Source organism: Bombus huntii, chromosome 1, assembly GCF_024542735.1.
Source record: "Bombus huntii isolate Logan2020A chromosome 1, iyBomHunt1.1, whole genome shotgun sequence".
Lineage (NCBI taxonomy): Eukaryota > Metazoa > Arthropoda > Insecta > Hymenoptera > Apidae > Bombus > Bombus huntii.
In genome coordinates, this window is record NC_066238.1 from 3,211,900 (window position 1) to 3,239,864 (window position 27,965).

At 39.5% G+C, this 27,965-nt stretch overlaps 1 protein-coding gene and 1 long non-coding RNA gene across 3 annotated transcripts in view; one reads left to right on the top strand and one right to left on the bottom strand.

Annotated features, from left to right (window-relative positions):
• The window catches only part of LOC126871665 (glutamate receptor 1), a 336,987-nt gene extending 325,547 nt beyond the window's left edge, over positions 1 to 11,440 (top strand). Inside the window, exons 15-20 of one of the 2 annotated variants that reach the window (XM_050630714.1) lie at positions 2,345 to 2,543; positions 3,016 to 3,260; positions 5,339 to 5,585; positions 6,107 to 6,181; positions 7,024 to 7,078; positions 9,866 to 11,440. In XM_050630714.1, coding sequence (XP_050486671.1) covers positions 2,345 to 2,543; positions 3,016 to 3,260; positions 5,339 to 5,585; positions 6,107 to 6,181; positions 7,024 to 7,044 — 787 coding nt within the window. In that variant the 3' untranslated portion in view covers positions 7,045 to 7,078; positions 9,866 to 11,440. The remainder of the gene's footprint in view (positions 1 to 2,344; positions 2,544 to 3,015; positions 3,261 to 5,338; positions 5,586 to 6,106; positions 6,182 to 7,023; positions 7,079 to 9,865) is intronic. The other variant, XM_050630705.1, reaches the window with a different exon arrangement.
• A 1,239-nt stretch (positions 11,441 to 12,679) lies between these two features.
• LOC126872542 (uncharacterized) overlaps positions 12,680 to 27,965 on the bottom strand; it is a 147,123-nt gene continuing 131,837 nt past the window's right edge. Inside the window, exon 4 of the long non-coding RNA XR_007692009.1 lies at positions 12,680 to 27,305. This is a non-coding gene — a long non-coding RNA (uncharacterized LOC126872542). The remainder of the gene's footprint in view (positions 27,306 to 27,965) is intronic.

Sequence of the window (27,965 nt, forward strand, 5' to 3'; positions counted from 1 at the left end):
GGATTTAATTAATTAGTATGTAGATGTGATAATAACAACAATGATATGTAAATACCTTTCATAGCCATTGTATATATGTATATATGAGTGTATGTATGTAGGTGTTCGATCCAATTCGACCCTCTTTTTCCTTGTCTTTATATCATTCTTCCCACGCATGAAACATTGATCAACTGACCTACGATCGCGGATAATACATTTCATGCTGAGCCAAGTTCTCGCCTTCTTTTTGCATAAATGTCCATGCGATTTTACCGCATTTTTACCCAGTTTTCGTGTACGACGAATAATTGACGTGTTTCTTCTGCTCGTAGAACGTGTCGAGATTATGCAGAGTTATACGGTCATTCTTGGATTACGATCAGATATTTTTTATCACTTACTAACTATAGAAATATGTAGAGATTTTTAAATATTTTTTAAAGAAGTAAATAATGCAGTTTAAGATTAATTTTACTTGGAAGCTTGTTAAAATACGCTGTTACGTATGAACCTCTCAAAGGCAAAATTGATCAAGACCACTCTTTATAAAGTTATCATTATTCAGGCACGTAATTAGTATTCGGCATCCTAAAGGAGAAATCTTATTTTCATAAATTTATTTATCATAAATAGATGGCATAAATGCAGGTTCCAAAGAAAATTTAAAGAAACAATATTCGTCGTTCTTCGTGAGACGTGAGAAGTTCACGATAAAGAAGATGTCACTCGCCAAACATTTATATTATATAATTTTAGTATATTTTAACCTAGACACGAATATAACGAAACTCTTTGAATTGGCATAATCAGGAAATAATTTTAAAGTGCCTCTACACTAAAGTGCCTCAGAAAATATCGCATAACTTAAAGGAATTTCCCAAACGATGTAATATTATCAAATATCAAATATCAAAAAAACCAATCGTATCTTTTTCATTAATTTTCTTTCATTGACGACTAAATGAATTTTCATTTATTCGTCTCAACCTACGTAAAATTATCAAACGTGTAACGTATTTTACGGAACACTGAAACACGACAAAACATAATATATTTTCGACATGCGTTAATCCTTCCTAAATCCCTCGAACGGGATATATCGTTCGTTTTAAAACAAACAGGAGCTCGAAATTGCGAAGGATGAAACCGTTCGCGACTGAACGTCTCGTAAATCTTTGAAGGAGCGATCGCGACGTTTTCGCGGGCCGTTTCAGTCGCTTCGGAACTAGGTCTCGATTAATTTCCATTCCACCATGCCAACCCATCGCGAGGTAGCCTCCTTGATTAATGGTTTAAATATTCGCGCAGCGCCCATATGAATTGTAAATTTCGCGGAACCTTCTGTCCCCCGCCTCCGCCGCCTCTCGTTCCGCTTCTTCCGCGATACGACTTGTGATTCCGCCGTGGACACCATGTAAAGCTTCGTTATTAAATATCGTCACATCTACTGGACGAAAAGTATAATCACATTGAAAAGCTGCCCTCGGGAAAGAAGAAGAAATAGAATAAAAGTTACAACTTTGTGAGGATTTTGTTCTTATACTTGGCAAGAAGTTGAGGAAACTAATAAGAAAAGAGGTGCAAAACGTTTACTGCTGAGGAATTGTAAGTGAGGTGAGAATGTGCAATTTGAGAGAGAGAGGGTAATAATTATTAATGTTACATTATTATGTATGATATTACTATGTGTGTTATAATATATGTTATTATATATAATATATGTACATTATAAGTGCGCTATAATATATAGGGGTGTTTGCTACATTTTTTAGAAATTATGTCCGAAAGGGGTGATTATTGAGATGTTTGATAAGATTGCAGCTTAATGCTTAATGCTTGCTTTACAATATGATAATTTTTACCGACGTAGATCACTTGGTTTCTCAGCAGATAAACAATAATCATATGATCTGGTCTGCAGATTATAAATTTCTTTCTTACAGTTTCATAATTTTTCACCAAATATGATAGTCAGATAATTTGTCAAATTAAAATTCCATTTGTTTTATTACCAAGTTTGATGAGGTTATACGAAGATAGTCATTAGTATTGGTAATTTGTAACTTGTAATATATTAAAGTTTAAATGAACAAGACACTAAAACTTTGTACTTTATAATTGGTACAGGTGATCAGTTCAACTACTCGATGGCTCATTTAATAGAATCTTCGTGGTTTAAAATAAAACAAAAATTTTAGAACTTTTATCACAATGATAAAGTGAATTTTTCAAGAAAAAAACATATTTTATATATGTCCGTCAACTTTAAATAGACTACTCTATAATTTCTTAGTATGTTAATTCTCTTATTTACAAGTAATTACCAATTAATATTCAGCACTCGTAAAATCACATTTAACAGGTCGATATCAGGACGAATCGTCGGCAGCGTCTGGTGGTTCTTTACCCTGATCCTAATCTCCTCCTACACTGCCAACTTAGCCGCGTTTCTAACCGTCGAGAGGATGGTCGCGCCGATTAACTCGCCGGAAGACCTGGCCTCGCAAACGGAAGTGCAATACGGCACACTATCTCACGGATCTACTTGGGACTTTTTTCGCGTAAGTTCGTCTCAGATTTAACGAAGTAAATACAGTAAAATATTAGGTTGTAACATAGGATAGGTATGATTTTTAACGATCTTTAATCATTTTTACTTCACCGATCGTAAATCTAAAAAAACATTCGTTTATACAAAGTATGTAAGAGTTAAACAATTTTACTCGAAAAAACACGGAAAAAAAAAGATTTTAATTTTAACCTTTAACATGCCAAGAAAGGAATATACGACGATAATAATAATAGCGAAGAACGTTGATCTTTAGTACAGTGGAGATTAGAATAATATCTAGTTTTAAAATGACAAAATTATTCGTTGAAAGCACGAGATTTAGGACACTGGCATAACATTTTACATGTTACGACCTAATATGTTAAAGCTATATTAAAATAATATATTATTTTAAATGCTCGATTAAAAAATACATAAACGTAATTAAAATTCCTATTAAAGACTATTTTCCTTTTTCATAGAAATCGCAGATTAATCTCTACAGCAAAATGTGGGAGTTCATGAACTCACGGAAACACGTGTTTGTAAAAACGTACGACGAGGGTATACGAAGAGTGAGGACCAGCAAAGGAAAATACGCTCTCCTGATCGAAAGTCCGAAGAACGAGTACATAAACGAGAGGGAACCCTGCGATACAATGAAGGTCGGCAGAAATCTGGATGCCAAAGGCTTTGGAGTAGCAACGCCATTGGGATCTCCTCTCAAGTAAACTTTACTGCTTTATTGTACTGTTTGCTTTTAATTTATCTCATTCTATGTAATTACGTTTGCATCGATGTACCGCTTTGACATCCTTGTTGCTTGAAACTCGCTTTGTATTCTTTGATCAATAATTTTTCGACTGTCAGATCTTGTTTTCTCATGTACTCGTGTACATTGTAAGTACAGGCTTGATTCGAAGTATGGTAAAATTGAAACATGTTTGATGATAATATTCATGCAGGTAAAAAAGATTCAAGTATGGCTCTATACGTACCATAGGAATATCCGATATGTTCAGAACTGCGTAGCTATCGTGTGCTGCACGTTAAACTTTTCATTTGAACCATTGAAGTTTTCAGTGTATAAAGACGAACAGGTAATAGCATGCAACACTAGTGTCATACGTAGCTTCGATATAAATTACGCGAAAATAAGGTAATATTCGACGTATTAGAGGATTAATAATGATCTTCATAGAAAAAATCAAAAATGAAAATAAGTATAGGAAATACAGTATGCTGAGAAATATTCCCAATTATAAGTTGTTCTTATTAACCCGTTGTCAATGGCACAATATGGGATAGTAGAACATAAAGTGGTAACTTTCACAATTACTGCACCGATAACTGCACTATTATAATCCTTTTGACATCACTGATCCTACGATCTAATCTCATTGTAAATGTGGAACTGCATATTTCCTTTGAAAAATTATATTCAATCTATAGTATCTACATTATATTAAGATATATTTTAAAATTTGAATACGTTACAATTAAAAGGAAGATTTCTTTCAAAAGGGTTAAACCAGAAATTTCACACGATAATGAGGAATCAACGAAAGCATCATCTCCTCGCTCAGTAGCACAAACAGACGAGATTTAAAGAGCAACGTGCTCGACACGGTAAATACGAAAAGTTTCGAGCCTTCGATAATTCTCTACAAAGCCACTCACGATGCATTCGAGCAAGTGTAACGCACGAATTGAATGGAAGGACAGGTTCGACCTATTTCTTCCATACGAAAGCATAATTAACGAGGTTTTTTAGCGATCAGGAAGAGGCGAAGCATCTGCCCCTCTAACCCGCCCCTTTCGTGGTTCTTTGAAATTCCGTCGCCCCGGGTCTGTGCCTCCCTTTCGAAACACGCCACGTCGTTCCACACAATTAGCATAGAAAAACTCGTACACCCATTTTTCCGTATCATTACCGCTTAAGGGACGAGTCGACCCACTCTGCTCTCTCGTCTCGACTAACCAATTCAATCTCGTCGAGGTTTCACCCCCTCGTCCGGAGAACATTCAATTTGTAATTCAACGAATATACGAACATCGATTTTATTACATTTGTTTGCGGCACAATCGGCTTTCTCCCTCTGATATCTTCTATGTATTTTTTCCCTATACGCTTTCTCCTTCTTCGGTCATTAATCTACTTTCTGTGAACTTCATCTAAAAAGTTGTTGAATGTCATTTTACAAACTGGCTATAAAACCTTCTTTTGTTCTTTCACGTTGTATATTTTATAAATTAATTTAACATTTTCGCTTACTGACATACGCTTCGATTATTTATAATAAGCAACGTTATTCTCGTAAAAAGATATCGGATTTTATACAGCCGTATTTTTTTAACAACAAATCCGTTAATATACGTACAGTTGAGAAATCTTAGTAAGCGATTTTTCTCCGGTATTTTCACGCATAATGTTGTTGCCGTGAATATGGATGACGGATAATGGAATTAGTTTAGGGTATCGATGAGTATAACGATAGAACGAAGAGTTATTCTTAAGAACATATAGGTTGGATCAGCTTGCATGTGCGCAGATTTGATTGCGTGTGATAAGAATGTGTCGTATGTGCGATGTCTTTAAGAATAATCGAGAGAATCATTCGGGAAGTCAGAGGAACAGCGTTTAAAAAGATCGAATCGTACTGAGTGAAAGTCATCATCGTTATTGTATTATCGTTGTTTTATATTTAATAAGTAAAAGCCTGGCTACAGTCCAGTATTTCTGCAATGTCATATTTATTGTATTTTCTGTAATATTATCCTTTTCTAATATTCGACACGTTACAGAGATCCCATAAATTTGGCGGTGCTATCGTTGAAAGAAAACGGAGAATTGACGAAACTGGTGAATCGATGGTGGTACGACAGAACAGAATGCAGGCACGGGGACAAGCAAGATGCTTCTAGAAACGAATTATCTCTCAGCAACGTGGCGGGAATATTTTACATCCTGATCGGTGGTCTGCTTTTAGCCCTGGCCGTCGCGCTGCTAGAATTCTGTTACAAATCACATACGGAAGCTACCAGAGCAAAGGTAACGAGCTTGCACCACTCCGCAATAAAACTTTCTTCGATACTAATCTCAAACTGTGTAACTCACACTTTCGTTCGTAAGTCACGGAGCACTTGCTCGTTTCAAACATACGCTTTAATAAAATTTTCGAAACGTAATGTAATTTAGTTCCTCTTATGATACGCGCTATTGATAAGCATCAATTTTATTTTCTAGTTACCAGACCTTCGGATACTTAAACTTTCCTAAATAGAAATTTGTTTCATCCACCAAATATTATAATCAGCTTACTTACTTTGGATATTTTACTATGAATATTTTAACGGATAAACGTATAAAAATCCGCAGCCTGATAATTACAATATCCATTTACGGATACGTATTCAAAGTATATCCGTCACTTGCGAACGATAGTGTAAAAACTGTATCCGATGTTTCTCCTTGCAAGCAAACGAGTAGCAATCAGCGACTGACGTTATTCGATCGCGCATCGTAAAACGAAGAAAGAAAAATTCTATTTATCGAAACTCACAATTTTCCAGATCCCATTGTCGGACGCGATGAAGGCGAAAGCTCGATTGACGATCGGTGGTGGTCGAGATTTCGACAATGGCCGGGTAAGTAGCCTGACGAATCTACACTTCTAGATCCTTGTTATCGATCGCACGCGTACCACGCGGTTAGAGTAACGAGCTCGTAGAATCGTGTTGGCAACGGACAAGCAAGGAAACGGACTGAAACGTTCCACCTATGTTTCTTCGTTACTCGATGAAATAAAGCTTGAGAAACATATTTGCAACTCGCCGTACTTTACCATCGTAGAAGAAGCTATATATTTTATATTCAGGAACGTTTTCATCCTTTTTCCCCTGTTTCGAACCAACGATCTCGATGTATCGTGTAACATACGTGGGTAACATGGCGGCATCGGGCTGCATTATGCATATCCGTGTAATACAAGAACCTATAATACATATGTATACATAGAAGCATATAATAGAGTACGTTTGGCATGCAGTTAGCAGCGTGTATACGTTCGACGTGTATATTGTGATCGAAAGACGGTCGAGTATCGAGAATTTCAAACAGGGGTGTGGTTCTCGAAGGCTGTTTCGAAGACACGATCGACCCAAGGGCGATAATCGATCGTTGTCCATATGTATATCGTATATAAATAGATATGAAATAGATATACATATATATAAATAAATATTATATATACATTTATATAGGTAGATATATATATATTATATATATATATATATATATATACATACGTACATGCGTGCGATGTGCGGCTGGCTGGATGTGTTGCGCTCTTTTCTACTCTTTCACTCTCTCACTCTCTCTCTTCTTCTTCTTCTTCTTCTTCTGTCTCTCTCTTTGTACTCGATGGATGCAGGAGACGTAATTTTTGCTCGTTTTGCGCGTTTCGTTCTACTTTTGTTTTTGTCTCTAGTGGTACGGACTGCAGAGTTAGACGGAGGATGCATGCGCCTTTCCCGGGACCATATGTGAGTACTCTCTAGCCCTTAATTTTAAATCCCCATCGTACGGTTTACGTCTCTCTTTTGCTGTACCTATCTTCTCTCTTCCAAATTTCCTCTCTGCTTCTCGTGTACATCATCTTACGTAGCTTTCGTCATTCTCATTCATTTCGTTCTCTTTCATCTTTATAATAGAGATTTCGATATGAAATTAGTGAATCATCAGCGGTATAGTATGTCTGCAAACTTTATTAAACCTGATCAAAGTCGTAGATACTCGATTTTTATTCAAAACTTTTCACGAACACGGCTCACTTTCTCACACTTTCTTGCGTCACTGTTCTCGATCATCTATCTCGAAGCAGTTTCTAAGTAGATTAATTAATTAAATAAATTTGTACACTTCTCTATATCGATGCACGATATCATCGCGGAAACCGAGCAAAGTAAATTCAAATAAGAGGATTATTAAAATTCTGAATTGTGTAATTTGAAGCTTAAATCGTCAAATAGTTTGGATAGTGTAAATCGACCAGATATTTGCATTTCTCTGCAATTTAAGTACACACAGGCGTCCTTCTACCTCCTGCTTTCGTTCCACGGCTCTTCCTTTACTTTCTACAGCTTTGGTTATCATGAAAACGCTGGCTTATAATCGCGAACTGAGCATGGCTTCTAGCGACGTTTTTAGAGGATCGTGCGAATGAAACGTGACTTGATCGAATGGCATGCAGCTTTGGAAATGCTTGTACGTTGGACTGCGTTTACACTGCTACTATTGCGCACACGATATATTAAAGATGGATCGTAAAGCTGTACATTAAGTTACAAATATTCTAAACCGTCGATAACAACGTTCACAGATTGCCAATGTCGAATCATATTTTTGGAACGATCGATATTCGATTCTATGCTTTTCAAAAGAAACATTTTATGTTGCATTGAATTTCGCGAATTTACGAATATCTGCGTTCAGTTCGACAAAACGAAGAATGCTGTATCGTTCCACAAACCTACATCGACAAATTTTTGCCCTTTTGTAGAATTTTTCTCAAACAATATGTGTCAAGCGCGGTTTCTTTTTTTTTCTTTTTTTTTATTCCGTTTCAAGCGCTTTAAACGCTACAAATGGAATTTTCAGTAGCAGTGTAAACAAACCTTTGAACGGAACTATGCATCGAATGACAACTCACCTTCATAGAGACGTTACTCTCGCGCCAAACGGGCGATAGAATGAATTCTTTCTCTTTCACTTCTCTACTCTTCCGGAGCAAGTACGTTTCACAAAAGGCAGGACGGTAGAACGACGACCGAGAAGAATTTTATGCACCGTTCGCGAAACACGCGTTTTTTTAACGAACGGGAAGTCGTTTGTAACATCGCGATTCACGGCACGATTACTTTTTACCACTCTCGCGCAATACACGCGACCACGTAATTCCCACACAAGCCTGGATGGTAATTATCTGCAGACTGTGGATGTTTATGCGGATGAAACGTGTACAGCTGTACAAAAAACTGTGTAAGATGTGTGTAAATGTATAATTACGGACAATTTCGAAGAGAATCTCAACAGGTAAAATTCGAATAATTCGACAAAGATGAGTATTTTGATAGCGTTGAATATCGTTGCAGTAAATTCGTTGGTCTTATTCTGGAAACTTGTTTCAGATGAAAAATACAATTCGTTATTTTGAGATTACAAACTGCTCGATGCTTGTAAAAAATACTGTATCTGAGAATTGAAAAATTGCATTATAAAATTGTATTCTTTATCTATACGACAGTAACGGTTCTAGGTTTATAAACAGCGTACATGAAAAATATTATAATTCATTCAAGTGTTGTAGAATTAAAGAATGGTTCGTGTATAACATGCTAACAGTGGCATAGATAATTTTTCCATTTTTCGTTCCACTTGAAAAATAGATATCTCAAAACAGGTTTAAAGACAAAATTGAAATAAAATCAAAGATCGTATAACATTTATTTGAAAAGGAAATGCAATCTGGTTTTGAGATGTTCGTCTGAGGAAAAAGGACGTACAGCGAAGTCTGAGATAAACTTGTAATTTTTATTACAAACAGAATTTCAGATGTCAACTCTGAATCTATTATCCTATCATTATCCTTCCATTGTAAATAACATTATTTTCACAAAGCAAAGTGAATGAGAAATTTTAATCTCCCTCGCACAAACGGTACATGCTGTTATTTGTACTTTTAAATCGAAGCCATGTTTTAATGTATAATATTAATTCTTGCAGAAAGAAATTTAAGATTTCCATTATAAAGCTACGTGAAATCTATTCGATCTTTCTACTATTTAATGAAATTATTCCGTAGCATGAAACATTAGAGCATGACTTTAACCAAAACATATTAAGGACTAAATATGTAGTAAGACGATGCGTAAAAGTTGCCTAAATGGAAGATTATTGGAAAAACCTGTTAAAAATTATTTTATCAATGTATGAAAGATATATATCGAAATAAAAGATTAGGATTTTAAAGATGTTCGACAAAATGTTGCTTATGTATATTTTTCAATATATAAAAACCGGTCAAAATAATATCTTAAATTATAAAATCATTCCTCTTAAACGTATACTCGTTATAACACCCAATTTCCTGTTCAAGTAAAACTCTCTGACAGCTTAAACCCTCGCCTAACTCAAATCAATTCACAGTCCCAGCAGCATAAACATCCGCAGTTCACTCACCACGAAGAGCACCGTTCACACGAAAAATCGCCCCTATCCAGCCCCATGTAGAAACCACCGTAGGCCTAACGCGCGAACCATTGGATTTCCAGTACTACGCTCCGGCAAACGCGATTGGCAATACCGAGGGCGACCAGGTACACAGCAATACGCATACCCAGGTGTAAATTACCCGGAGGAGAGCCCAGGCGAGTCGCCCGCCATCTCCCTGCCCACGCCTCCACCGCCGCCGTTGATGGCGGCCCTGCCTCCACCGCCGCCGCCGCCGCCCAGAAGACCGCCTCGAAGAAGCGTCACCTTCGCGGAATCGCCGCCGAAGAGCCCGAAAAAGTCCAGGTTCTCGCCTTTCCTGCGTAGGCCGAGCATCACGATGCTAGACATCGCGGTGCCCTGGACACCGGCTTCGCCGCGCGTCTGGGCTGGTCGTCTCGGCGAATACAAACCCGAATACATCACGTAAAAACGAAAACAAGGAAATAAATCACAGTACGAGCACAGAAGCTCTCCTGTCCCGTAGGCTGGTCATAGATCGTTAAAATTTCGATCGTCCGACAGCCTGGCACAAAGATCCAAAGATCCAATAATCCCGAGCAACGCGTTTGCCGCAAATCGAATATCCGCGACGCTCGATTTCTCGAGCGTATCCCTCGATCGTTGTTAGTTCCGTGTTCCAGAGAAGCTCGAAGGAGTTGGAATTTCGAGCGTCGATCACGAGAACGACTCGTCTGTTTGTTCAAGTTCCTCGAATCGTACTGCCACACACAGACACACACACACACATACACACACGTGATTTGAGATCGTCGATGACGTGTACCGAGTCCTTTCGGAATGATTCGTTCTTGCGAACAGGAACTAAACGAGTCCGAGGAATCGCTCGAGAGGAACGCAGAGGAGCCGTGTGTCACGACTGATCGACGAAGATTCTTGGTATCCATATTTGTTTCTGTTAGACGAGACGAATGATGGTTTTGCGACAGGAATCTTCGTGGACAGCCGTGTTTGTACATTGTATATATTACGTTGTAATCGAATCGAACGAGACGAATCAAATGGTGTAGAGAAAAGAGGAGAAGGACAACGCGTACGACCGGCTACCGGCGACGAGAACAGGTCGCGAAATTCGATAGTAGAATTCGATGGTCCTGGGGTGGGTGCATGTGCAACCAGCAACTCGAACTAACACACTCAACTGCCATTTCCGTGAGAGAGCCCTGTATACACGCGAGACACGAACGCGTGCACGTACGTATATGTATACATTATATTTCGCGAGGGAAGATACGCGGGTCGACCGAGAGAACGAAAGAACTTGCTGGAGGAACGATGAAACGCGTAAGAGGAGAATTCTGAAAGAAGTGACTGCGGATGAAATTCTGGCAGACATCGAACGAAAAAGAAGGAAGAAGAATAAAAGGGGAAGAAAGAAACTGAAGAAGTTTGAGAAAACTGTGTGGAAACAGAGAATACAGGTCGACCGTGGCGTAACACTACTATTATTATTATCATTATTCTGATTACTATTATCGCGACAGCTAAGTTTTTATTACGGATTACTGTTCGTTACAGATCGTTGTACACCGGTGCAAACTATTTTGTGGATCTCGCGAGAATGGATAATTCGTTGCGTAAAGAAATAAAGAAAGGAAAGAAATCAAAAAAAAAAAGGGGGAGAAGAGAGGAAGAAAAGAAAAAGAAACAACACTGGAGCCGCGATGCGTTTTTTAACTGACGAGAACGGTGTATAATCACATCGATGCGTGGGTACTGCGTGTGTGATAAATAATATATATATAAATATAAATATATATATATATACAAATATAAATATAAATATACATACGTATAGACGTTTATCGAGAGATGTGAGATGAAAGCGTAGGAGAAAATGTGTCAGAGAATGCGTGATGAAAGCGTATGTGAAGAACATAGGATTAAACGATAATCGTGTAAACGCATTATTAAGTACCTATCACTGCCAGTTCGCGCCGATCCGAGCCGAGAGAGGACGAAGGACAATTTTCCTTTTGTCGATGGACACAGACTTTTTACACACGCTGCCGTTTTCAGGCCCCGTTTTCACGCCGCAAAACGAACAGGTTTCCTTGCGTTGTCGGATCGCCGTGATCTGGCTCGAAGAACGACGTTTACGGCCAAGGTTTTTCGTGCCAAAAGACGATATCTCTCCCGATAACGATAACGTCCAGTGCTACGCTGTTACGAAAGAAGAGGCTGGGGTAGAGGAAGACCTCTGACGCAAGGTATAAAACAAACTTGAAATATATACATATATCGTTGGTCAAAAACAGAACACGAGAGGAGAACAGAATACGTAAAAAGAAGGATGCTCTATTAGTGAAAATGTTTGAATCGTTTGGATATTATTTCTAGGAAATATTCATCGAAAATGAATTTTCTGTTTGAAACACGCGTGCTTCTTTCAAATCGAATAAACAGTTTTTGTAATTGGAAATTTTCAAGCAATTTGCTATATAAAACACTGTGTTCGAGAGTTCTGTTTCGTTGATACTCTTTTATATTAATACGATAAATTCCACGATTCTAAAGGTGTATCAAGAGCGAAAAAGCAAAAACGCGCATGTACATATTTTTTTAAAGGTGATATAGATACCCTTTTAAAATTATGGATATTCCTCTTTTCGAAGATTAACAAAATCAAAGAACACTGCTTCCTCGAAAAATACTTCTCAAGACGTTCAAAATATTGCGACTAGCGAGAAAATAATACGTCAGTAGTATAAAGTAAAAATCAAAAGCTCGAGCTCTGTCCGCGTTGAAATGTAAAGTGCAGGCCGCCTGGAGCGTTTTTAAACCGTTTTGATCGATCTAAATCAAAATTAAAAATCAGAATCAAACTGTGTCAAACAAGCGTCGATTGTTACTCGAGTATCATCGTAGCACTGAACTGAACAAAGGGAGAGAGGTCGCGGAGCAAAATTGCATGTTGCGACGTATAAAACTATTTTTCTGGAACGCACTCTAACTATCCCGCCGAGAAACTTCGGTTCACATTTATTTACCGAAACAAACTGCCATAAACCGACGATTATCGAAGAACGAAAGAAAAAAAGAATACTCGTCAATTGTTCGTGAACCTTGGTGACTCTTCGTTTCTTCCATCACGAATTTTTTCTATTTCACGATTCCCCATAGATCCATTAAAAAAAAAAAAAAAAGGAAAGAGAAACGAGAATCGAGCCGACAGTCGAGCAAGTTTTATACGTGGCAGCGACGAGATCGATCTACCTATCATATCGCCAGATTTTCTTATTACGACTAATTGTTATCTATCAGCGGTTTAAATAACGATAGATAATGCGTATATCGGGTATTAAGCCGTTAACGTAACGATGGTAACACACGATGAACACGGTGATGCATTTATCGGAGCATCAGAACGGTGCGGAAGAGAAACTCGAGTCATCTTGATCGAAGGCCGCACGTTCTCACGACTTTACCCAGCGTGATCCATTTGATCAATGTACAATTTGCAGGACAGGCGTTATATACGTCTTTACAAAAAGGATAAAGTTACGAACGATTCGAGGGAAGTCAGATATTTAAATGGACGTTGGAAATGGAATGAATCCGAATCGCCGGAGTAACTTATTCTTGATAGTAGCATGGCGCCAAATTCAGATATAAAAGCGACGGTATTTTTGTTTCCTCCGTCGTTGTGGTCGTTAACGTTTTCATGTTGATGTTCGTCGTCACTTTTTCTATCCCTCGACAAACTCACCGATACGAAGCGGAACGAAAATAAAAATGAACAATGTAACAGTCCCCGTATACCGTCCCGGCGTCGTTACGAAACAACTCACCTGTTTTCACCTGTTCTTCCTGTTCACCTTTTACGCTTTTCCTTTTTTTTCTACGTAAAATTATCGAAATGAAGAAGAAGAAGAAGATAAAGCTTGAAAAATTTTCAGGATATTCTACGACGGATGGTTGTAAATATTGTTCTCCTCCGAAAAGATCAGCAACGTGATTTTTCCATCGTACGAAGGAATTTCTAATCTTGTAAATATAACATGGAAGAGGATAGTCTTTCCAAAAAAATTTCATAGACACTGACGTTTTTTCAATGTTATGTTTGACGAGAACAGCCGAAACTGGCAAAAGCAGAGTTATTTTGGAAGTATTTGCGGAGATTCAGTAGAATAGGTCAACGCGTGATCAGACAAGATCTCTATTTCTTTATTCATCCTTCCTTCTCTGTTTATCTTTTTATATTTGAAATAATTCTTATAACATCTTACATTGAATGACTGTAAATGCTTCCATATTCGCGTAGAATAAATAAGAAAATTTGCGTAACTTTTCGTAATTTTTTCGAGTAATAAACATATAATGGATTTTTTGAATTAGTTGGATGCATAAAAATGTTCGATATCGTTGATCGAAAGCGATGAAAACGAACATTTGGTGAATAGTATTTATGAAAATCCAGTAGAATATCCCAGTATCCGATCAGACGATGCGTTACCAGCTGTAAAAGAAGGAAGCGCGCAAAGAGGCCGGAGAGAATAAAAGCGAAACTCGAAACTCGTTCGAAAAAAGAGCAATTACGTAGAAAAAAATGTGGAAGGAGATCACGCGACGAAAGTCGAACGAATTTCAAAACGAAACATGAGAACGAACAAGCAAAATTATGAGGGAAAAATAAAGAGAAATAAGAAATAAAATAGCGTCTTCCAGTTTGCGCTTTCACCGATCGCTGCATAAGAATTACGCTTGTACCTTCGATTCGAGTATCCTTCGTCATCTCCCGTACCATTCCGTGGCATGATACGATCGATTCCCTTGTAAACCGTTGTATACCAATCAAATTTGTCACAATACAGGATCGTTTATTTAAATGTAACCTGCTATGTGATTCGATCCGACCCCTACCCAATTGCGTCACAGGTAAGTGAATCATTAATTGGTAATTTATATTTCAATCTGTAGGCGAAATTGTCTCCTTTATTACGAACAAAATTACAAACACGAGAATATAAAAATAATTGAAAACGGGACAAAACGTAGAAAAGAAAAAATTGATTGAAAGTTGTGAATATAATCTGAAAAATTGGACAGTTTGGAGAATAAAGATTTTCCCCCGATAGGAATTTATTTTTTACGCGATTGGCCACGGTTTATGAAGCAGCTAAATATTCGGTTATTGCAAATTGTCCCAGCGCAGTGCGGAAACGCGCACAATGATTTATGGAGAGAATTGTGAGAAATCCTCGCGCACTTCTGCCCTTTTGTACGTAAAGATAGATACATTCTACCATCATCGGATATCGCATAAACCGCGCGCCATGCGAAATTTCGATGAGCAAAACGTGAATAGAAAGTTGCCTACGAACGTGGCGTTGAAAGTATATAACGTTATAAAAAGTAACGACCAAGCGGAACAACGGGGTATACCGGACAAATTAACATATAATGAATAATAAAGTGGTAGAAAATCTGCTTTTACGGTAAGTACAAAGTAAAAACCGTTTTACCGGGCGATAAAGAAATATTCTCCATTAGACTAAGTACGAAAATTGAGGCAAATTGCTGTTTAGTTACGCGATAAAAAAAAAGGAAAGGCCTTCCAAGGGGAAATATTTACGTCCAATGCTCTTTTCGGAATAGTAGGCGTTACTTTTTTAACGAACGACGTTTGTTCGATGTAGTTTTCAGCTTTCAGAGCTTCTTTCTTTCTCCCTCCTCCCTTTTTTTTTACTATCTCGAGGCTAGAAAGGTCTCTCTTGTATTAAATAACAGGATGTTCCTTTAAAGTTGGATCTGTTGCGATTCAGGCAACGTACAAAGCGGTATTCAGCGAAAAAGAGTAGAACGAGACTTTAAAAATTGTATCTTGAGGCGGAATACGTAAACAGAATGGTAGACGCGAAGAAACAAGGGCAAGTATATAAATATTTCTACGACGCGGTGTAAGTGTTACGCTTCACCCTTTAACTCGACTCGGTAATTATTTTTAAAGGGGAAACGTCGATACGCGGTGTCGTTACCAGGCTTTCTTCTAAAAATAATCAAATTCCGCAAGCTCCCATCGTTTCCAGCCTCTCATTTCTTCGCAAAGAAACATTCTCCGTAAAACGTTCAAGACGTTTTGCTTTCATCTCTCCTCATTAAATACTCGACGTCTGTCTTGAATAATGTCTAAAGAATAACACACGTCTGCTATTTTATCGTCAGACGGTTCTATTCGTTTTTAATGTCCATCATATACAGAGCATCGGGGATGAATTTGCTGAATCTAGATCACGTCTAAAAGAACAAAGATTGTTGAGAATTTTGGACCTTAATAGCCGAAATAATGGTATAGGAACACTAAATTTACACTTAGAATTTACATTAGAATAATTATATAATTATTTGTTAAACGATTTCAAAGATATTCATCGATACACACGTGCACGCGTCTCAGCACTTTCTTCCATACCCGACTGTTAACCGACTGAACCGTTTACATTCCTTTGTTTTCGAGACGCCGCGCGCACAGATACTTTCACACACTGATATTCACATACATGTATCACTACTACGCAGCTAATCTACTCTAGCACATAAAATTATACATATCTCAATAAAGATAACAAAAGAATCGTAAAGAATCGTAACTGTAAACGCAGTAACAATCAACGAAGGAGCATGTACAGTCCGTCTGTAAATCATTAATTACCTAAAATCTGTACACAAGCACCGTGATCAAGGCAAAGTAAACAGCAGCCCTCATCTCTCGATCATCTCCCATCATACTCAATTCCACGAACGTACCACGTTAATTTAGCTAATGCAGACTAATACGACCGATACAGTCAAAGGCAACCAACCTGCTGTGTACCGAGCGTCGCTGAAGAGCTATTTGCGTCAAAGTCTGGCAGAAGGAGCGTTAGAACACAAACACAAGATGCCGCTGCTCTTTCTCTCTCTCTCTCTCACACACACACACACACACACACACTTTCTCTCTCGCTTTTCTTTTACCACCGAAACCGAAACATCAGATAGTAGAACACGTGACACGTAGATCAGATACGAAATAACGATGAGACGGAGATAAAAGGAAAATTTCTCGAAAGAACGTTCGAAATCGAGATCACGCGAGACCGCGGCCACGTGCGGCGTACTAATTTCACCTATCGGACCTGGATTTACCTGGAACGAGAGATGACCATCGCGAGACTCGTGCTCGTAAAGGTTCTTCCCCGCTGTGTCGTCTGTTCCGCGGCGCATTTGCATTCGAATTATTTCAGCCAAATGGCAGGTGATCGATGGATCCCGCTATCCTTTCCTTTCCCTCCCGCTCGTGTTCTCCGCCGCTATCCATGGCGAGCGCAGCTGAATTCGAACGACTCGCTTCTGCCTCATTCACATGCTAACGACGAAGCGGCACCGCGATCGATGCGGGCCAATCACAGGACGAGACGCGCCGCTCCAGATGTATTATATACACCAACTATGATGAGCTTGTCGATAAACATTAATCATGATAATTTAAACGAACTTCCTACGGAAGCGGGAGAACGCGTATCGATCCCGACTCGTCTACCTGGTGAAAACGCGACGGCCAAGCCAGCCGAGCTGCCGGGGCTTGAATTTAAATCGGTCGAATTTTTACGGGCACCTAGCGCGTTGGAATTCGGAAGTGGGGCTGCGGAGGAACGAGTTTATCGCTCTGGTATGTAGCAAGAGTGGTTTGAGGTAGGCGCCGGCTGGAATGACCCGATCATTCTCACCTTATATTTCACGGTTTGTAGAAACGATTGTGTTGCGGTTAGATCGCGTATACTTATGAGAATTTATATTTTTGTAAATATTAAGTTGAGAAACAAGTTTATGGGTGTTTGCTTAGAACGTCGAGTCCTATTACTATTGTATAAGATTTACGCAATCAAGGAGTAACTTGTCTATTTTACTGTTTTTCTTTAATATATATCTGTCATCAAAAAATACAAACAAATGTACTCTTGCAGTCCTCAAAGAATTTCCATAATATTCTTCGAAATGTATACGTTAGCGAAGGACGAGCGAATTTATTATTTAACTCGGTACAATAAAAGAAATGAAATTAGATAAGGAAAAAGGTTTTTCGTGTGTCAAATTTTCGAACGAGTACTGTACCTTGGATGTCTCGTATAGTTTTGTATGTTCGGTGGATTCTGTGCATCCTTGCGTCTATCTCAGTTTGCTAGAAGTTCATAAACGCCGTAGTTTAGTCAGAGTATTCAGATAATCGTTTGACCAAAGATCTTTATACAACTTCATACTTTCGCGAATATAATTAAGTAAATAGAATTCAAACAGCGAATTGTTTCATCCGTTAGATATTACGAGAAATTCGGATATTTAAACGTGTTTGTGCATTCTGTGCATTTCTGCACGTATAAATTTCCCATGAATGCGTAAACAATTACAGTGGTTGATGTTCAAATTATGTTGGATTTAGGATCGTTGGTATCGTATGGAAGTAATGAGAGGTCCGAAGGAAAGGAATTGTAAGATGCTATGGATGATAACGATGCTTGCTTCTGTGAATAAGATATAATAAGAGAGTTCTTTTGTGCCATAGTCCTTTAGTTATACTAAATAACAATAATCCTATTTCCTTTCAAAATATGGTCTTCCGTTTCCAGGTATTTTATTGGGTCAAATATTATTATTTCTACTCTGTTCCATATGAAGGATTCTCCCTCGCACTCTATTTTAGGAATTTATATTCTTGTTCTCTAGTCTATTTCTATTTTATCTTTCAATCTTGTTGCTTTAAAATATATAACGTTTCTTTCCAATTCTATCGAATGACAAGAACACTGAAGTTACAAAATATTTATCATCCAATACATATATAGAATAAAATATTTATCAAATCGCGGACCAAGAGAGTAGCTCTAGATAAACCTAGACGATCGCGAAAAGACGAAGATCGAACTCGATGGACGTATACGGAATTGAATGGAAAGGGCAAGAACGTTACGCAGCAAATTTAGAAGATCCGCCTATCGAGCTGACACGATCATCTAGAATTATCGCGCTGGTTTATCGATAGTCTGGCCGTTCAAGATGAATCGTTCTTTCTCTTATCTACATCTCAATAGAGCCACGTCGTAAAATCTACGGCATATCCCGCAACAGCACCATAAACAAAATTCTTTCTCTGCGCCCAACTGTCCAGTTACAAACGGATCTTCTTCTTCTTCTTCTTCGTTCTCAGATACAACTTTGCAACAAGTACGTACCTCGCTAGAAAGGAAAAGTAATTCTACAAAAGATTTGGTTGTCAGCGTCTGAACAGGGAGTCACGCGTGACCTCGTGAAACGATCTCATGCAACGAGTTTCTATCGGCAAGCAGCGATCCCGTGGAGGCCTAGAACGAGGAAGAGGATGCGGGAGACGAGCAACCCGGGCCTCTCTTTAGTTGTGTCTGTTGATCGGGCGTCGTTCGAGCCGCCGCCTCCCGTGGTCGACGCCGGCGCAGGCCGCTTGTTTATATCGTTGCCTCGTCAGAGGGAAACACGCTGCTCAGGCTACGTAAAACGAACGGAGATGGTACGAGAGCAAGAGAGCGCGAAACTGGAGAATAACGAAGAGCGACGGAGTGGAAGAGAGACTGTGACGCAGCAGAAGCCGCGGGAATAACGGAGAGAATACGGCACGAGGGTGACAAGGACGCAGAAGCGGGTTGATCGAGTGCAACGGAGAAAGGGAAGATACGAAGAGTCGAGAATTCTACGCGGGGAATAGTAGATTCGCAGGCAGGAGGGAGAAAGAGGGAAAGAGAAACGCGAAGAGGAGATCCCTGGTGGGGAATGGAATGGATGCTAAATATAGACAGGGTTGCCAGGTTGCAGAAACAGCCGCCGCCCCTTTGAGTACTGGGACGGGTTAGTTCAGCCCGAAGGGGTAACGTGGAGAATCGTGGGTCGCGGAGGGCGGAGGAGGGTGCAGAAGGGCGGCAAGGTCGCGTCATTGATCGAGGGTGGAAGGGGTGGCGGTATGACGCTCCTAGTGACGTCATAGCTCTCTACAACCCCCTCGAACTACCCGCAGGCGCCCTCTCTTTCACCAGCTCTCCGCGCCAGGCCCGTTTGTTGCCTCGCCCTGATACACCTTATTCTCCTACCCTCTTCCCCCAATCCTCCTTTCAGCCCCTCGTGTCCTCTCTCCACCGAACTCTATCGGTGGCCTATACCCACCCATCCCATCCGGCCACCCTCTCCCGCCGCATCATCTTCGCTTTGCTTCGCTTTGACTCGCGCTTTTTTTGGTACGCTTTACTTAGCGCGCTACGTCGTTGTTCGACGCGTTGCTCTCTTTTTTCCCCCGACACCCTTACTGAATTTCCAGTTTCCCCTTCGCGATGTCCCCGGTGTTCTGCCACCACCTCGCGACGGCACCGTAGGGCGAGGATAATTTCGGCCGAATATGGAGCACCTCGAACGAGCAGAGGGTGCCTTCGCGGGAATCATAGCGCGGCGGTCGCCCCCAAGATCGATTAATCTCCATTACAAACTGTTCTAACTGCGTGCCACGGTTTTGTCGTCGATTCTAATTACCCCTCGTTAGCGGGCGCACCCCCTGCCTCCTTCAGCGGGGTTCTTTTCGCGACAGGAAAAAACATCGGGGAGAATCGATGATTCAGTTGATACCGTAAGTGAATAGAGACGATGCTTGGGTCGACGATTCAGAACCTCTGGCTCGTAGATCCAGCAGGAACAAGAAGGGACTCTTCAACCGTTGGGAACCGTTCATACAGTGACACAAAGAAAAAGGGAGCGAAGCAAAAACCATAGTACAAGGACGAGTGCTCTCGAGCAGAGCCCGATATGTTTCTCCGGGAGAAAAAATATTCTCTTCGGTATCATCGACAGCGGCGGTGGCATGGTGAATGGGGAAACGTTGCGATAAAAAAACCATGCTCGAGTAGCTGGCGGTAAAACGCAGAGACACGGAGAAGAGGCGCGGATGAATTCTTGTCAGGAGAGAGGAGAGAACAGAGAGGGGCAGGGCAAGAGTGGATAGCGTGGGGACCGAATAAAAAGTACGGAGAGCGTGTTAGTCGTGATCCGACAAGCCGTGCGTGTTCTGCAGCTTTTCGGCCGACAGTTTGGATCCCAGCAGACCCGCGCCAGCTCTCCCGTTCCTAGGCATGACGGGTATAAATTATGCCGCTGGCCTATTTACATGGCTGCCATCCTGGCCAACTCGACCCGGTCGCTCTTCATAGCAGAGATACCTACTTACGTACATACGTACGTGTGTGGTCCTCTGCATTCGGCTCGCTCGATCGTCGTGAGAGAAGGAGGGTGGAGGGGGAGGGGGTTAAAACCGATTCACGGCCAACCAGAAAAATTCTGGAAACCGCGCGACAGGATGGACGTCCTACTAAAAGCGAAGAACGTGGCCACGCCACGGCTGCCTGACAACCGTGTTTCCACCTGTGCAACGTGAAACTTTATTTCGGCTAAGATACGAGGTGCGATGGTCGTGGTCGAAGACGATCAAACATTGGCTTGAGACGAATTCTGCTAGTTCGTGGTTTTCTGTATTTTCTTATGATTCGCGAATAATGATAGTAGGAAGATTAAAAAGTGGCGGAATATAAAGTAGTAGAAGTAATAAAAACAGAGTAATTTAAGAATTCGAAAAGGGATAACGACTAACAAAATTTGCATAGTAATTCTAGGAATATAGTATAGTACTTTGTCTGGTAATTCTTAGTATTTGAATTTCATTAAAAAAATGTTCTTTCTTAATTCTTGAGATATCGTAAGTACGATAGTGAGATATAAATATTCATACAGAGTATAGAACCGTATGCGTGTTATATAGATTACTATAATGCATAATCATGTTTATGTTTTAAATATCGTCCTGTCTAGTAAGTAGATCGCGAAAGATTGAAGATTTGAATTAACCAATTTGTATTAACGAAGCTTATGATGGAATGCAAGCTTCCAGCCGAACATGATATCTTCTTAGAATATGATAAATTCTGTTTAAAACAGTACAAGATTATTTTGGTGGAACGTGATGTTTGATTTGATAAATGATCATTATTATTCCTCGAACTCGTATATCACATTCTATAGGATCATTTATGAAGATGTTTGAACGTCAAACGATTAACTGTATTGTATAGAAATTTTTTATAAAAATAGTATTATTTTGTTTGCCATTGATCGCATATTTCTCGTGTAGTATACGTTTGCTTAAAATAAAAAAAATAATATGGTTTTCTCAGAATCATACAAATCGTATGAACATCGTGTAAACATTAGCGAGACGTCAAAATAAAATTTCACGTACTCGTACTCATATAATGGATTATATGCAAACGAGCTTTTTCCCTTGTCCCATATCAACATATATGCAAGAAAAGTGTGTAGATCATAAATTCTCTGGTCTCAGAGGGTGAGCAAAAAGATCTTATGAATTTTTAACAATAAGTGACAGTGATATGTGCTTCGAGCTTTCGAGCGTCGGTAAACAGTAAGAAACGCGCGAAAACAAAGTAGCTCCGAAAATAAAAATCGATTCTCGTTGAACTCAAGAAGACACGAACAGATTACTACACGTGCAACCGAAACAAATCACAGAAAAGTAGAGTAAAAGAAATCTTGTCGTTACTTTCGTTTTATCAACATTTTATCAACATTTGAGAGTTATTCTATTGATTTCTATTATATTTGTAAAGCTACTATAATTATGTCGTCGATCGTATTTAATTAAAGAAATTACCTTTACAATCACGTTATCGTTATCACGCTACTTTAACGAAAATCCGTTTCATAAAAACTCAATAGCTTACGTGAGATACATTTTAGAAAAGGTCAACAAATTAACTTTAAAAGGCGAGAGATCCAGCGTCGTCTCTTATTTCTTAGTCAGAATTACTCACGCTCATTTCCATGAAACTTCCTCTTTCGTCAACTCTGGTATTAAAATATTACCAGGTGAACCCTGGAAAAGCGAGCGGTGCTCAAAAAGGGACGATTTCGCTGAACGGCGAACGTCACTTGCTGGTGCAGTTATCTCGTTAAGGAAGGTGCCATGGCCGGGAAAGGGAAGAGGAATGAAAGAAAAACAGGTAAGGATAGAGTAAAAAATTGGTGAAAACAGGGAAGAACGTTCCGATGGCGTTTAACAGCCCTGAGGCGCGACGATTTTTTTCAAAATATTTGCTTTCAATTCTGAAGGATCGGGGCACCGAGTGCAATTTGCGATTTTCAAGCGCCTGTCCCGCCAGCTTTAGTTTCAAACGAGAAAAGAAAGGACGTGGACGATGAAAGAAACGACGAAGAAGGACAGAGGAAACGGCGCAGAGAGAAAGGTCGGTGGGAATGAAAAGAGAGAAAAAGGGGGCGAGGAAACGCGAAAGAAAAGCGAGAAAAATAGACGGAGGCGAGATGTATCCGCGCATTCCATTTTCCGTGTCTTTCTTTTCTGCCTCTGCGCCAACCAGACAAAGGTCCTTCCGGAACTCACAGCCAGGTATTCTCCGGACCAATTAGAAACGGGGTGTCAAATGGAAACTTCGAATGAATAACCACTTTCCTCGGGGATGAGGAAGAATTATATTCTCGCCTCGTATCGAAAACGAAACTGTGTTGCGATAAATACGTCGGTCGACTGATCGCATTGTAATCGTTAATCGTCTCGATTGAACGACTGGGACGATTCTTCCGTTCTGGGGTTCAAAAGGGGGAAAAACAACAGAAGTATCGAGAGACGAACGCCGTGAAAGAGAGACAATCGACTTTTCGTGCAAAAGCAAAATGATCCGCGAAACTGGGTTACGAGACACGTAGATCCTATTTCCTGGCGTGTCCCATTGTGAGCAGCAAAAACTGGCAAGAAAATGCTGCCACTTCGATCTTCCACTTCTCTAACGATACTTTGAATCGTTCGCGCCCAGCGTCTTCTTATTCGCGTGCTTCCGATCTCCGGCTCGTTAAATATAGTCCACGATCGCCGAAACGGGGCGACTATTTCTCTGCCGGTGAACAATGGCGGCGACATGATTGATCGATCGACAAAAGAAAATTTCGAGAAAATTTTAACGCGGAACAAGTAGAGAGAGAATTTGAAATTTTTGGTTATTCTTCTTCGAGTTAACACAGGAAATTGAATATCGACGTGAAATATTCGTTCGTTTATACGTTGCACATGTTATACAACTCTTGGTGAACTTAAATAGTTTCATTGAGAACGTAGAAGAAAAAAAGCAAGAAATTATTGCACGGAAAATCAAAGAGCAGTCAGCTGCTTTAATTACGGGACATTCCAAAAATTATTCCCATTTATCGTTCAGTGTGTATAAAATCACGTTTATTCCTCCAATTCACTGACTTCGCCTACACAATTCATCTGGAATAGAAAACCCGAACCTACGCGATCTTTTATTCCAGGCACTTGTTATTCGCGCCCACGCTTTCGCCGAACATTCACCCCTACGGGAAACAAAAGTTGTTGTTGCATTATAAGCTGTATTCGATATATAAGCTGAAAATTCGAGCGAATATAAAACAGAGACGATCTTCAAGGCATAACCTGCTGTATTTTATTTGGAACCAGACCAAAGCGTACATAAAATAACTAATAAAAATAGTCAATAACGAAACAATTTTACACGATCGAACGATTAATCGTAACAGTCGAGTCCCATTACAGTACCAATAAAAGTCCAAAATTTTCTGTATAACACACATAACGCAATTCTATAAAAGATGTCTACGAATTTTCGAATACTTTCTATTTGCCATAAATTTACAGGTCTCTTTTTTTAGAAAGCTTGTCGAATCTATCGCCAAATTTTACCAAGAAGATCGTCTATTGTAATAGAAATAATAAACGAACCACGACCTGAATCGCATCAAAGCGATTAAGGTGGAAAATAAAGTTTACAACGTCTCGTGCAGGCGTCCGAAATTGGATCGATGAGAACGCCGTCTTAAATGGTCGCTGAAATATGTAAATTGATAAACGGGCCGCTTTAAATTTGTCAAATCGTGTTTCCTCGGCATTCGATTGGCCGGAAACCGATCCTGGATCGTTAGGACCAGTTCCCGGGAACGGAGATATGGTTGGCTTGATCACTGCCACTTGGCTCAATGAATTAATTACAGTTAATTGGCAATTACCACCTTGCACCGCCTCGCGACCCTGATAGGTTGGCGCAGTGACGCTGCGGAGGAAAATATATTTTCTTCGTAATGCGATCCTGCGCCCCGGTGTTCCGCGTTTTCTGGCCCCGAATTGATTTAATAAACGCTTAACATCATCCTCCCCTCGCTCTTCTATCGCCCTGTGGCTCTCTTTTTCTCCCTCAATTTATTGGATTGACAAGTTATTAATTCGACAACGAGTAAACCGTGCCGAAGTTATTTCTGTAACAAGCTTTATTTATAATTACTTTTATCGATATGATCGCTTAATATAAAGTTTCATCGATGGAGATGACGACGAGAGACTAGTTACCCGAGAGGAAATGAAAATCCTGTGTGCACGGGGTGAATGGCGTAATTTACCATAGTTCTCTTTGTTAGCAGCGAAGTGATACTACTTTTCCATTTTTCCACTTTTTTATTTTCTTTCATCGATGTTGTTTTCTGTCGCTCGATACCGGACACAAGCGACTCCACAAAGGCCAATTGAACTGATTTTTCAATTAGAGCGATATCTTTCGAGATCTATGCAATTTCCACGACACAATTTTCAATTTAACCGCTAGCACTCGAGGTGACGCGTCAGTTGAAAAAAAGAGTAGGAACTCGAAAATATTAATTTGATAATATTTTCTTAATTAAGTGAAACCAATTAACTTTCGTTTAGTATGGCTTTCCTCATTCTCGTGACGTCTGGTTATATCAAGCACGGACCATTAAATACAACATTTGAATGGGAAAGGAAAATAAATTTCGTACCAGGTTGGAAACAACTCTCAGTACAAACTATCATGTGTCAAAAAAAGAAAAAGAAGGAAAAAGATAAGACAAAATGAAAATTATAGGAAACCTAAGAAATATACACTTATTTTATTATCCAACGAGATATATTAAACAAATTATTAAAAAATTACTTTGGAGAAATTATCGTTGAGAAAGGATATTGAAATTGCGACCCATTAAGACCAAAGATATTTTTTAATCTGCCGATCCAACAGGGATGATGTAGTAAAAAAAGGACAGTCACTCACTGTATATCAATCATGTTACCCATGTCACCCATTACAATTACGGTAAAACTCCGTTTATATGAATTTGATGAGAGATAATTTACACAATTCCAGTTCATATAAAAGGAATTTACGTTCAAATAAGTACCAAAGACGAAAATTCCACTCAAATAAACGAAGTTCATATAAACGGGATTATACTGTATTATTTCTTATATTATATTAGACTAATCGTATCTTTGTTAACACAATTTAAAAAATGCAACCTAGATAGAGATTTGTTTCGCGTATTAAATATTAATAACGCGTGTTTTACTCTATTTCGTATACTTCTTGTGTATTTCTTTCCAAACATTCTACTTATTACGACTCACTTCTGCATAAAGTCAGTTTAACTTTAGTCGCTTTACAATCGATAATTTAGCATTCCACAATCTACGTAACGTTTTCTTTTCATTGCCATAAAATAGATTTGTTCGTTAATAAATAATCAAACCCAACGCATTACACCCAATAAACCTAGTCGTTCTCTTCCAAAAAATACTCGACGAAGAAAAGTCGTCTCAGAACAATTCCAAATGTCTCAAAAACGAAAAGCTCTCGGTGTCGAGATCGGAACGAACCCGAGTCGACGATAAAACGATTTCACGGGGCTATGAAAAGTTGGAAAGAAGATGTAAAAAAGTAACCGCGAGGAGAGAGAGAGAAAGAGACAGGAGTAAAAGAGAGGATTCGAAAGGTGAGTAGACGAGATACTCATTAAGAAATACCTGCGACGGGACATATTCAAAGGGCGATGGTTTGTCACGTCATTAGGCCGCAGCCTAATTTACTTTTTCCCGCGTTTCGTTTCACTTGCCTTTCCTCGTCGGCGTCGTGCCGGCCTGGACGCGAATCTAAATTAAATCCGTCGCTGAAAAGCATGCCTGTATACATAAGGATCCCGACACTCGAGGACACATGAATGAAGAGAAGGACCAGCTCGCGCGTTTTCGCATTCACCGTCACGCGGCCACGTGTACGTGTGCGGAGGTCGCGCGCGCAACGCCACGTAACGTCGCCGATTCAGCGACGCCAAGGAGGCATGAATAAGCGGTATTATACTTACGAAGGTAACACGTTGTGCTGTGCGTTAACGCCTCGACGGAAAAGTCGTCACGAGCCGCCTGACGATGTAACGAACGCTCGTGATACCCACGTGTGCACCCACTCGCTGTAACCACGTCCATTTCCGTTTCTGTCTATTCGCCGATGAAGCTTTGCCGGTCGTTTGTCGCTTTCTCTTTGTAGTCGAAGAATTTTTACGTTTCACGAAATCCATTGGGAACATGGGCTAGAAGAAAGAAAATAGAAAATGTAGAGATTATCCCGTAACCGATGGTGCGATCAGAAACGGATGGATTTACGTGAAAACTGAGATTGAAAAATATGGAATAACATTTTTTGATGCGAGGCAGTGTTTATGAAAAAATCGAACTTAAATATTTGATTTCACTGCGCTCGGATTTTGCATATGGACTGAGATTACATAAAATCGACCGTGCATTTTAAAGAAACTGTTATCGCAAAATTGTGTTCGTAAAAACGAAGAGCACAATTAGGAGTTCAGCAAAATGGAAAACATTTTTAATCGTTCTGAAGTAATGAATTTTATCTTGCGCGAGTATTAGTACTATTCTATTGAATATTTCCCATTGCTCAATGTGATAAGTACAAACTTAGACACGAGATAAGTAGACATAGATAAGTATATGCTAGGCAAATACTTGAAGTCAATTCGCTAGAAAATATATGTATCAACAAATATAAAATCGTATGTTTGAGTTTCAAATCGTCTAGTTTAAGTAATTGTATGGTCAAGCAGTAAAATGTAAGTTCTAAGTAGTACAAGTATAGCGACGTCGGACGGTACTGCTTTAAGTAGCTCGAATCTATCAATATCAGACGTGTACGATTTACAACTCTTAATGGCCGTTTATAAATGCTTTAATTG